The sequence below is a fragment of the Scatophagus argus genome, chromosome 8 (assembly GCF_020382885.2).
Source record: "Scatophagus argus isolate fScaArg1 chromosome 8, fScaArg1.pri, whole genome shotgun sequence".
Classification (NCBI taxonomy): Eukaryota; Metazoa; Chordata; class Actinopteri; family Scatophagidae; genus Scatophagus; species Scatophagus argus.
Window position 1 is genome coordinate 10564601 of NC_058500.1, and position 13368 is coordinate 10577968.

Genomic DNA, 13368 nt, shown 5'->3' on the forward strand with positions numbered 1-13368 from the left:
TTTAACTTCAGTGTAAGTCTTTTATGTACCTGCTGTCTTTACATTTGAATCACAGATTACAAACAACAAATATAAATAGAACACAAAAACTCAGCCTGTCCTAAAAACAAAGCAAAGGGCACAATTCCTTCAATCCAAAAAGATGATTTTATTTGCACGTAAACAAAAGTTATTATCAGTTACATTATTATGGTGTTATTTCAACCTAGCTAAGGCAATATTGTGAGAAAAGAGTCCAAAACAACCTGATATTCCATTGCTGACAAGCCCACCATCGTCTTGCCTAATGAGACAACAGGTATTGATTGAAGGTGTCTTTTTTAAACAAATACAGACCAATCCAGATGCTGTATAGATTTTTAGATTTACTTCCAAAGAGCCAAGGGATTTTGGCCTTGTCCATGTTTACAAGTAATTTCTGAGTGGAATTTCTGAGCAAAACACAAGCCCTGTTGCTTTATTTTTGTTGATAATTTATTCTGGTATCTTTGAAGCTCTACAAATTCTTATCACACACTAAGATCTTCATGTTTAGTTTAGCTCTGTGTTGTCTCTTTAACTGCTAGCTACTTCAGCAACTCTTTTGTGCATTTATTTGGACACAACTTGGCCCGACTTCCAGTAATCTCTCATTAGCTTGACATGGCTCATCCCTCCAGTAGGAGCGCCTGTTTTCGGCCTCTTAAAGAAGCAGGACCATACTGTACTTCATCATCAGCTGTATCCTCGACATACACTAAGTTACATAACCTGTACCACAACTTGTCAGCTAATAAGTAACTTTGTAGATATTTCTCCTGTAATGAATACTGGAGGAAGAAAGCCAAAGTTGTTGGTGTTGTTCTCTTTTGTTACACCTTTTTTGTACTTGGTAAAACAATCACTTTATCTTTAATAATAATGATATTGAGAAGTGTAGACAGTTCTTGGGATGAGTCATTCAAGACTAGATTGGACTGTGACCCTTGACTTGGCCAATCACTGCTGATTATATCTCTGACATGATTACGTTTCTTTTTGTATTCTCGTAGAAGCCGCTTGCTGTTTCAATCCATTTTCCACACATGTAAGTTAAAAAAAAAAGGACAAATAGGGCAAGGTTGATGTTTTATTCTGAAAACTACAAAGCCCAAAACAATAAGCACTCAATCAATCAGGAGCTGTGTGATAAATGGTCAAATAGCAAGAAATATCAATGACAAAAAGTTAGAATATTCATTTCATATTTGGAATTTGATGAAAGCAGGACACTTCCTACTTAATCACAGCAAAACAACAAAAAAAAGCACACTACAATGATAAAACTCTGTGATCTTTTTTGGCAAAGTCCACATCCCTCTTAGAAACCTTCCCTGTCTGAAGGAACAGTCTCTTTCATCTCTTACACACGAAACATTACGCAGCACTTCAGCTGTTTCAAGTGACCAAGAGGAACGTTACGTCTTGTTCAATGCAAAACTGTGGAAACAGACACATACGCACACAAGTTGCATATGAGCAACGAAGAGCTTTTTGTTGACAATGCATACAACACACATTTTATGAAACACTGAATCGTAGTTGCAGAAAAATGACAAAAATATGTACATCCCTGAAATAAACAGAAAAATCAAACTAATTGGGGAAAAAAGGATGACATTCTGTGTGCTAATAATCAAAGCAAGGGTTTCTATTCTTCACACTGTCATCAGTCTGTCATTTCATTGTACTAATCTTTCACACCACAATTCCACAAACTGAAATTCATCCTATTATCTGTTGGTCCTCACAGTCTCCCACATAGACATTTATTAATTCAATATTCTATGAGAATATATAATTTCTCAATAAGTCTGATGGCTTACAAATTGCAGTACAGTCATATCTGACAAAAGATAATACTAATGTGTTCTTCATTGTTTGATCATGGGCAGGCAGATAGCTGCAGCTACATACATACTACTATGATTTTATTTTATTTTTTTTTTAAGAGAGATACCCTTTGGCAGATTGGCGAAATAATTAAGGAGTTACTTTCCTATATTAACAACCAATCCATATATACAACACAATTATTAAAATGCGGTCACAGCTCCAATAAAGTCTTAGCGTCCTCCTTCACAGCCTTGGAGTAACCACACAGTGGAATCATTTGACATCAACTACAGACCATCTTTACAATCAAAGGCATGGGTAGAAAAGGTAAAACATGATGTGCGTTTAAAACTCATAGTCCTTGTCAGCCATGTCAATTGCCCAGGCGAACTTCTCTCTCTGGGTTTTGTTGTAGATCTTCTCGATGGGAACGCCCCATTTCTTGCACCTGGAGAGGGGGGAAGATGGACCAGTTAATGACAAATGGCACAGATTATCCACTTTAATGACAGCAAAACTGAGTTCTATTTGCTGTAAAGGAAATTCCATGAAGAAGACTAGGCTATGTCAACAGAACCTAAAACTATTGGGTTCATGTGCATTGCATCAGTGTTGTTGGGATTTCAGTAGTGACCATTGGTTGTTTACTGCTTTTATGCTGAAACAAGGCCACATCATCTTTAGAGGCAGTACATTTGTTCAGGTGACGACTTTCATTTCCTCACGACAGGATTCTCGTTACAGAGTTTTTCACAGCACACAATTTGACCTTGTCACAGCAAGAGAAAAACAGGTGAAACAAATTTCATTAACAGTGGCTCGTTAACAGCTTGCACCATACCAGGACCGTGAAAATAGCCCACCAAAATGGATCAGTGCACTCATTATTACTGTTATTAACCACACCTGTGTTTTTCCTGCATAATGTTATTCTTTTCATTTGTTATTCTTTTCCTACTATGACAAGTTAAGCCTTTACAGCTTGGCCTGACAGTGTACACTTTGCTTAAAGTTTTGCAGTAACCCTCCAAAGTACAGTAACATCTTACCCTCATGCTATTGCTCAGCTCAGGCAAAGTTTGTAGCGGTTATTTATGCATTATTTATTTATTTATTTATTTTGTAAGTAGTTTGATCAACTGTGCTAATAAGGACAACAGATTGCTTTAGAGAATCTCTTGACAGTTTGAACCTACTACACTCTCTGCATGACAAAACAATACGTCAGCTCTGTTACACATACACAAATAACTACAGCGGAGACCAGGTTCCCATGCACCACCCTAATAGAGGTGACCCCATCCCTTACGCCCTAGACTCAGGCAAAACACGGAGCATTCCTGTGTCCATTGTGCTTGAGGTGGAGGCTCTCCAGAAATAGCTGCAGGGCATGGGTTAGGGAAGGCAGACCACGGCTCCCCTTCTCTGTGGCTTGGCCCTCCATTCTGCCACAGACAGCTCCTCATTGACTTCCTACATTGAGGAAGGAGTGCTGTTTGGGGACGCTCCCTGCCTTTCAGAAACAAACCCCATTGTTCCTCACGCTCACACGCTTTTCTTCCTCTTATTTTCATTCTGCAGCGATTAGTCGTTTTTTTTTTTTTTTGCTTGTGCTGCTCCTTTTCCTACAATGCAAGAGCATTTCCTGCATTTCTGTCACCAAGGTATATATGCACCATGTGCACCCACCCACCCAGAGAAAGCCAGCCTATTAAACAGTAGGTGGTTTACTCATATAATGTCACTTTTTCGGAGGTGACACCTGTAATCAAATGGGTTAGTAGCAGACGAAGAGAGGTAAACATCTTCTGCTGCGTCACATAAATACCAGGCAACAGAGATGCGTGGATCCAGGTAGTTGAGCTTGGAGGTGCCCAGAGCAATCTGCTTGTTCTCCTCTCTGTCTGTGGCCTGCACCTGGAGCTTCATCAGCTGCTCCTCTATCCTTTGGACAGCTTTACGCTTCACCTCCACAGCCCTGAGAGAGACACAAAGACAGACAGAGGGGGAAAAAAAAGTTAGTCACAGAAAGAGACAAATGAAGACAGAGATGCACAGAGACAGAAACACAGAGAGGAATACTCATACAAATGGACTGAAACACATCATGAAATCGATGTTTACCAGTTTGTGGTTTGACATCCCACCAGAAGTTTAAAGAAGCAATCAACAGATAAAACTGTGACAGTCCCTTGTGCTGGTCAGCACATGCAGGCTTCTCTTACTTTTTGCTCTTGTCATCATGGGAAGCCTTGTGATCAGCCTTGGCAGCCTTCAGCTGCTTCCTGGCTGCTGACAGTTGATTCTGTTTCTCGTCAATCTGCAAACACAACACACACACTGAGTGAAGAAGAAAATCTGCATAGGTAGAAAGGGAATGTCTTTATCTTTCACAAAGAGTGTGGAGGGTCAATAAAACTGAAGAAACGCAGAGCTCAGGTTTACTTTGGTCTGCAGGTTTTGCATGGACTTCTCAAAAGTTTTGGGTGGAGCTCTCTGGTGATTACAGAGGATGGCCACTGCCCGGTTAGCTCGGTTGTATGACAGGATTTTAGCCGGGATGCTGTCATCAGCTGGAAAGCCAAAAATGACAAAACAATGTAATGTCAGAGAAGAAGTTCAAAATGACTGAAATCTGAAATCACAGACCCAAATTTTGCTGTGGTTATGCCGTTAAACACACAATAAGACTCAGTCAGGTACAGTCAATTACACATACAGAACCTGTTACTAATGTACTTACACAAGACCAGTCAGAATATAGTTACTAAGTGAATGAGTAGGCCTCCAAAGGTGGTATGTGTACACTGTGTATGTGTGAGGTTCAAGTTCAAAACCTTACGTGGAAGTTCTTTTTTTTGTTTCTTTTTTGTTCCTTGTTTTATAGTAGATGAGTTTATGTTCCATGTTGAATATTTTATTACAAAGCATAGTTAGCATAATATTCCTGTGTGAGAGAAGTTTGAGCGGGCAGTTTTGTTTATGCATAGGTTTTTTCTTTATTATCGGTTCTTTATAGAATAGGCAGATATAAACTCTAATGACATCCTGTTGTCACAACATCTTAATTGTTGACAAACACAGCATAGATCATATATTCTCATATACTGTATAACTGAATCGATTACTGATTTAAAAAAAAAAACCTACACATTTTAGATTTTAGAATTCCCTACAAGCATTAACTTTTTGAACTGCTTTGTTTTGAGAATTATGAAGTAAACTGTGTTAAATCCTATAACCAAACATTTGTTCTTCATAAAAAAGTGAGAAAACAATTGCTGTGTGTACATGATGTATCTCACTTGACACTGAAGAATTTTAACTTTCGTTGAACTGAAGAAAACTTTTAACTGTGCTTAGAAAGTATTTTGGTGTCATTCAAGTGAGGTGCGTGCGATTGGATGAAGCTGCAGTTACTCACAGCAGGAAAGTTCTTTAAGCTGCTGCTGCAGGGTGATGGAGGCGTTGTAGGTACGGAAGACCTTGGCTGTGAGGCCGTCCATCAGCTCCTGTAAGTGCTTATTCAGAATAGAAGTCTGCAGGAGACACCAAGAACGAAAAGAGTGAACGAGTTGTGAGGGTAACAGGGAACTGAGTGGCACAAGTATAACGGCTACAAATGGAAATAGTTTTCTGAGACTGAAGCCTCGGAGACAGACATTCACGTGTGTGTGTGTGTGTGTGTTTCTCACATTCAGTCTGTCGAAGAGGTCATCTTCAGGCTGCTTGTTCTCCAGGAACAGCTGAAGGTTTTTAAAGACCTGAAAAGAAATCGGAAAAGACATATTTAGCATGAGATCACTTACATTTAACACTTCAGACTAACAGCGTTCCCAGATGCACAATCACATTACAGCCAGATGGGGGTGCTATATTATTTCTGTTCGTGATGACAAGTGCAGGTGGTTTATTACAGGCTAATGTGCCTTTTGTACGTTCTTCTGTGTGTAAATGGGAATGCCGAGAGGAAGTGTAGCCACATAGATGGTGCCCAGGCGTGTTGAAGAATTTGTGACTCAAAACAGAACACGTCTAGCATTGGTCTGTGTGCATATATGTGTGTGTGTGTGTGTGTGTTTGGGTGTCTGTACACTCTGCTAATAGCAGGAAACAGACCACCCTCTGAGGCAGAGCTGACGGAAGGCTTTTAGTGCCTGATCACCTGTCTGTGCAAACATCCTCCTCCGCATACCAACTCCTTATCTCATTAACACTAGTCACATCTGTCAAAGATGGACCCAACGCCACCCTCATAAAACTCTATAAAAATCACAGTTTTGTGCTTTAATGTATCTGCCAACTCTCAGGTCTCTTCGCTCTCTTACCCTCTTCTCTACAGGGATCTTGTTGTAGTAGCGGATGGAGTCCTTCCCCAAGAAATCAAATTCCACCACGTACTCCTGCTCATCCAACTTGGGGTACAGTTTGATGTGCTCCACCCGCAGCGAGCAGCAGCCCACAGTGTCCGCTGTCTCACCTTCCTCCTTTTCATTACCTGCCCTCAGTGCAAGCTACAGGGGGGGAAAGACCACGCATCGTGAACATTATCAAGACTCAAGCTTGTAACATTTTTGTTAGCATTTATAATTGTAATTTAATGTGAATGGAAATGATAAAAGAGTGTCTTGAGTAAAATTAAAAACAGTAAATGTCAAGTTCCAAGAGTGTCAAGCGGCACTGAAGGGAATCTAAAACTCTGATGGAGGATTTCATTCTTCAACCATTGCTTTTTTCATAGGCATCATTAGTTAAATTCAAAGATATGCAGGAGTTTGCAACTGTTTTTTCCCCCACTGCTTCTGTCTTCATAGTGTTGCAGTATTTCTCCTCACCTTGTCGATGAAGTACAGAGCCACAGCTCTCTGCCTGATCCTCATCTCTTTTGACTTCCAGTCTTCTCTGTACTGGGTGCGAATGCGATCCACACACTTCTTTAACCGTCGAGCTGTCTCATATTTCTGCCAGTCCTTCTCCCCCTTCACACACACACACACATACACAAACTGTTTAATCGATAGGGAAACGAAAAGATTGCTTTTTCCTTTCATCAGTGGTTGGGATTAAGTTCAGGCTTGAAGCTGAAGGTGTGAGGGCACACATGTACCTTGATCCTGGAGCTCGGATTCAACATGATGTACTTGATGGAGCCCTGGATGTTCTCTGTCCAAGATGCCAACCAGGTCACCTTGTTGTCATGGCGAACCTCCTTCCATTTTGTCCCTGGGGGAGGTTTAGGCTGCTTCGAGTCCCTGCAGGAAAAAAAATGTGAAAATGTGTTTACAGCTTTTCCCCAGCATTTCCCATTGGTTGGAGCATTCATCTGGGTACAGCGTGGTCTAACTCCACCAAGACTGCCTTCTGACCTATGTGTTGATTAAGGAGGACCATAAACACATCTGAAATTAATCAGCTTCTATAAAATACTTTTTTCATCTTAATATTAACCTTATATTGTAAATGCTACAGCTATGGAACAATAGTGGGCAGAGAAATGCTACTGTAAAACAAACCCCATTATGGCCAGCATGTGGGGGTCAACATATCCTCCATGGGTCATGTTATTGTTTGCACACAGGCAGCATACACTGACAGGAAGACTACCTTTGACACAGTGCCGGCATGTGTGCAAGTGCGTGTCGACGATACATCTGCCATACTGTACATTACACGTGCAGCACGTACAGTCTTTTCTACTGTCTCTGTGACATTATGTGTGGCCACTAACTGTTATAAATTAGTCGAACTCTCGCTACCTCTCACACACACATGCACACACACGCGCGCACTGCCCCTGAGGCATGGGATGGCAGAGATTAAAAAGAAAATTATTCCCACTGTCTATAAATAAGTCCAGCAGATGGCAGGGGAGATAAAGGGAAAGTCAATTTGGAAAAAAAAAGAGAAAGGCTGAACATAGAGAAAGGGGTTAAGGGGGGCAGCCATGGCCTAGAGGTTGCAGAAGCAGCTTGTGACTGCAGGGTCGCCTGTTCGATTCTTCCCAAAACAACTTGAGTCGGTGGGTGGACTGATTAAACAATGCCCCTCCACCTCCATTAGCAACGGCTAAAACATAAAAAACACATGGCAGCCCGCTGCTACTGTGTGTGTCACTGCATGTTGCAGTGATCAGTGATCGGTCAAATGCAGAGAAGAATTTCGGTGTATGTAAAAATACACTGACAAATAAAGTTTGAAGAAGTTAAGTTGAGAACAGGACAAAGAATGTCAGATATAAATCCATATGGGCCCTTTTGACAAATAGCTTCCACAAACACAAACTTAATACACATGTTCACACATTAGTCCTGGAACTCACACTCTAGTCTCGCAATGTTCTTTCATTAACTCACCTACAATGGTTTGACATGGCCACCTTGTGGTAAAAACTCAGAACTAGACATGATATTAACATAAAGACTAAAGTAAGATAGAAAGACTCGCAGTGATATTGAGATTACCCACTTGCTGCAGTTAATTATGATATCTTCAGGTCTGATGCGTCGTTTCAGCATTCCCATTTTCGGGTGATCGCCCCGTCCTCGGAAGAGGCCTGGAGGCTCGATGCGGAAGTTTCCGATCCTCTCCTTGTGGTTGTCCATGATGCAGAAACCGTACTCCTGGAGGATTCGCTCATTCTCCTCTTTGATTTTCTACAAAAGGCATGAAAATGCCCTCACTGTGAGACACTTCATGATGCTTTCAGGTTCGAGAGAGTCTGCATGAATGAAGGCCTACCTGTTTCTCCTCTTTTGACATCTGTTTCCTAGCTTCTGATTGCGCCTTGAAGTACTCATTCATTTCACTGAAGTCGCACTTGTTCAGGTCAGTGATCTTTGACTTCTCCTCTGGTGTCATTTCCTAAAATAAAAGAGGAGACATCTGAAACATGCCCAACTTAATTACTTAAACTTCACACCTTCTGGAGACTCTGACCTATGTGCTCGACTTGAGGCACTTGATTACATCTTATCTGCTCACCTTCCTCCAGTCCTTAAAAAAGTTCTTTCTGAAGACGTCCTTAGTGGTGTATTCATGATCCAACATCTTGGCAAAAAACGTAGCTACCTCCTCAGCAGAAGCACTAAGTTTCATAGGCTTGTCTACAAAAACATAAAAATCCCATTGAAGTCTTGACCAAACAAAATAAATACAAATAAAACAATTTCAACTTGTTGGTTTTATAAAAACAGACCCACCATCATAATAAAATTTGACTTTGTCTGGCAAGGGTTCATACGGAGGTGCAAACACTGGACCCTTGTGCTCAAGGAAGCGCCATTTGGAGCCATCAGTATATCTTTCCTCCTCCCACCTAATCTCCACAAACAAAAACAAAATACAACCCACAAGAGAAAAGAAAAATATGGTTATCTACCTCTCAGCAGCTGTTTATATCAGCATCTCTCCTCCGGCGTGCAATTTCCTGAGGAGAAGAACCATTTGTACCCACAACGATCTCACCATTTCCACTTCTCCTCCTCTTCTTTTTTGGATTTCTTTCCCTCTGCTACCTTTTTGTCTTTTGTCTTCTTTTTGGGCTTGATGTCCTAAAACAAGTGAAGAAAAAAAAAATAAAAGTGAAGAACAGCAGACACTCCAATCTGAGGAATATGTGTGCGTATTCATCAAAATAATATTACAACGTAAGAAACCTCATCCTCCTCATCCTCTTCATGATAATGTTTCCTCTTCTTGGCCTTTTTGTCATGTTCCGTCTTGATCTTCTTGGGTTTGAATTCAAATCTGGAAGCAAATGTACTGATAATATAACTGTGTCTAACTTTATAACAAAGCTTTAGGTAAAGATAATTTGGATGATACCCACTCCTCATCGTCATACTCTTGTTTGAAGGTCTTGTTGTATTGAGGAGAAGGGCAGAAGCCATTGTCTTCTTCAGGCTCACTCTTAATGGCAGCAGGGCTTGTATCTCTGAGTCACACATTGAAGACATCGAACTGCATATTAGTACAGCAACAACCAATTAAGCACCAAACAATGTCTAAGCTAGAACTAAATTCTTCATGATCACATTCGTTTCACATCAGACGGGACAAAGTGATGCTGTTTACCTTACATATCCGTTTTCTTTCTCCTTTTTAGCCTTGATTTGAAATGCTTTGATCTATGAGAAACAGGGAGAGTATCTCATCACTGTCAGCCACGTTCACACCTTACAACGATGTTGAAACAATCTGAATTTTTTACTCATAGTCAGAGCTCATAGAAAGCTACGGGGGCCATCTGTGTTGATATTAGTTTATTTTCTCATCAGGACAATGTCCGGAAGACAGACTTATATCAAAATGACAATTTCGTGATGACGAGAAAAGAAAGATTTCAAATTAAATGTCACAAAACAATAACACTGTTGTGATGAGAAAACCCAACATAATAGTAACGATAAATGACTGTGTAGCTTTTCATCAAAGGCGGAGTGACTCCCCATTAGCAAACCTTCTCTTCTCTCCTCTTGTCTTTGTCCTTGTCTTTCTCTTTGTGTTTTTCCCTGTGCTTGTCTGAGCTGCCATCACCGTGTTTCAGCTTCTCTTTGTCTCTGTGTTTCTTCTCAGAGTGGTCCTTGTGTTCGCTGGAACGCAGAAGCCACAGAGGTCAGAGATCAAGTGCAGGAGGTCGGACATAGTCCAGACGCACAGACACAAAAGATGTCCTCGACAAAAGCACCGACCACCACCAACATGAACTCGGCCATTTTTAAGAAACAATGACAGCGTCGTGGACAGCTGCCAGTAAGAATGGCCAAAGTCGTGACTCTCCTAATATCCTGCAGCCCACAAGTATTACAACCACACAAAAAGAAAACATGGCAACTGTTCTACAGTGGTTCAAATTACTAATGCTCCGCAGATGTCATTCATAAAAGTGGACTTCATGGAGTCCTTATGATCTATGTTTGCTGATTTAACATGACAGGGTTCTATTAGTTTCAACTGAATCTGCGGTACAGCTGTTCTTGTTAAAAAAACCTGCCTTTTGTGTATTTCGAACTAGTACAATCTGTATTCATATGCATGACATTTACCATTATCCTCCTCTTTAAAAAATTCAGTTAAGACTGCCAAAACACCAGTTCAGAGGCTGTAGGTAACTTTAATAAACAAATACTGGTATAGGGCTCAAGAAAGAGGCAACAGTGAGTCCATATACAAAAACTCAACTTGAGTATTGTCTGGCATTTTTCCCTCCAAAAATGAGAGAAACTTGCTTATATCCTACCTGTTGCTGTGCTTGAATTTCTCCCGCTCCTTGTCTTTCTTGTGGTCTTTGTGTCTGTGTTCCTTGTCTTTGTGCTTGTCTTTATGTTTGTGAGAGTCTGCGGTACAAAGGATGGATCAACTCGTTAAGCGGCATTCAAAGAAAACAGATAAAAGTACACTTCTATATTTGTATGGTAGATTGCACGTATTTGAACTAGGACATGTATTAAAGCAAGCTGACATAAGAAAAAAAAAACACACCCAGCATATTTCTTCTACGGTTTTACCCTACTTTTGAAAGTTGCAAATTAGCCTTCAATGCCCCGCATCTTTTGCTGTAGCTGAGCCACAATCCCCCTGACGTTCAACCACCACATCTTCCAACGATATCCTCACAACATTCATTGCCTCTAATTCTTGACACGTCAATATGTTTTTCAGCAGGCTTTAATCCAACACTTGATATAGTTTTTTAAAACGGAATTTATGAAATGGTGCTTTAGGGGAAAGACTGTTTTCACTCTCTCAGAGCAGCCAGTCAAATGATTATGCTGCAATAATGATTTTACATCAGTCTTCAATATTAAAATGTTTCATGCTGGGTGAAATCCCTCCCGAGGTACACCTGGCTTGGCTTGATCATCACCTCGTGGCGCCCCGTTGTCATGGCAGTTTAATAACGGGTAATATCTGTTGTGTGAAACAGGAACACACATCCCACTTATAAATGAAATCAATTCCCACACAATGCTCTGCTTTCCATCACGCCATGCAGCAAATTAAGTCTGCCACAATTTTTATTTATTTGTTTTAAAAGTGCACTCAACTTTGCAAGAGTAACGGATACTGTAGGGCGGATGGTACAATTTGGGCCCCCCCCCCAAAAAAAAGATTGCTCAAAGCTTTTAATAATGTAGTGCAACTTTATTTTCTGTGAGTTTTAAGTTTTAAACTCGTGTGTGAGTGTTCCCTGTTGGCAGGGCACATATATGTCTAGAGCTGCTGGCAGCACAGAGATGGAGGCAGAGTGCTGCTGGTGGTCAGATACGGGCGGCGAGAGGCGATAAGCTCCCAGCTCTCGCCTCCATATCACGGCAGACAGTTGGCTCTCTGATCGGCGCCCTGGCTGCTACGTACAGAAAAAGAAAATGGCGCAGAGACTAAGTCCTCAGCCCCAATTCTGCCACTTTCGGCTACAAAATTCGTCGTTATTGCACGCACATATTATCACAATAAAGCATGCAAAATAAACACGATGCCAGGCCCTTTCGGAATACCCCAACAAATTAAAAGACCGAGGGTCGCAAGTGTGCATTACAGACCCTCTTTTTGAACAATAGCCGCAAGAGAGTGAGGGAGAAGGGACTTAGTCTCTGGGACGCCATTTCTGTCCTTTAAAAACTAACAGTAGACAGATCACGATTCCGACTGGAAATCAGAATCAATATGAATAAAAATCCCCATGAGAGGACCTACCGCTTCCTTTAGATCCAGAATTGACCTGGAAATTGTGAAAAAATATGCTTTTAATATTTCAAATTTGAAAATGCCGGTAGCTCGGTTATTCAAGTTTCAATTGTCATACGAATGTACCTTAGAATTACATGTATTTTTCTGCAATCAAATGCAAGTCGCGTTATTACACACAATGTCAAAGTTTTCACAAAAATGGTAAAGAGAACAGCGTAACTTGCTGAGCTTTTTAAACCGTTATGTCACATCATGACGAATAATAGTCGTCCGTTGTGTCAGTTACTGCCAAGGATTTGGTACAAACTGACCAAAGACATGTATTATTAACCAAGATGTACCTGAGAGTCTCCATGTCCATGATCTCCGCTCATGGTCAAGTTGCTTTTGTTTGTAAAGCAGGTGAAGTTATAACAGTAGCCAGCTGTTCGGGATGCGACGCTCAGGGAACCAAGGGGGGAACCCTCACTGACAGCCTGGAATGGAGTCCAAACCTTTACTGACTGCGCATGCTCACACCGACCTCAACACCGAGAGAATACTCAGCCTGGTCCATACCTGTACCAGGAGGGAAGGAGGTGGTGCAATCGTAAACCACTTACGGAAGAGTGGATAATTTATCCTTTAAAAATATTCATTTTATTATATTCATGCAGGATATGTAGGATAAGATAAAGGCAGAATTTAAAAACAAACCCTTCTCCTAAGGCATCATGTGCTTTCAGCCCTTTGATTTCTCTACTCCTAAATAGAGTCCCGATTGTTTACATCACAATGCGCCTCCATATTTGTACTTATCAATAATACAGTACATTAATGCAGTTC

General features: G+C 40.9%; 1 protein-coding gene across 6 annotated transcripts; it reads right to left on the reverse strand.

Annotated features, from left to right (window-relative positions):
• Positions 1 to 1095: 1095 nt before the first annotated feature.
• top1b (DNA topoisomerase Ib) lies at positions 1096 to 13257 on the reverse strand. Of its 6 annotated transcripts, none has more exons than XM_046396057.1 (21): positions 12885 to 13257; positions 12550 to 12574; positions 11093 to 11189; positions 10313 to 10445; positions 9928 to 9980; positions 9698 to 9787; positions 9510 to 9600; positions 9319 to 9404; positions 9054 to 9169; positions 8836 to 8957; positions 8593 to 8715; positions 8320 to 8507; positions 6962 to 7106; positions 6690 to 6833; positions 6183 to 6368; positions 5550 to 5618; positions 5279 to 5393; positions 4300 to 4427; positions 4080 to 4174; positions 3683 to 3832; positions 1096 to 2302 (listed from the first exon to the last, which is right to left on the reverse strand). In XM_046396057.1, exons 1-21 carry the CDS (start codon positions 12915 to 12917, stop codon positions 2200 to 2202), a joined length of 2292 nt encoding a protein of 763 aa, XP_046252013.1. In that variant the 5' UTR covers positions 12918 to 13257; the 3' UTR covers positions 1096 to 2199. The 6 variants fall into 6 exon arrangements, with proteins under 6 accessions (XP_046252013.1, XP_046252012.1, XP_046252011.1 ...); XM_046396056.1 differs by having other exon boundaries at positions 9498 to 9600; XM_046396055.1 differs by having other exon boundaries at positions 9683 to 9787.
• Between the last annotated feature and the right edge of the window lie 111 nt (positions 13258 to 13368).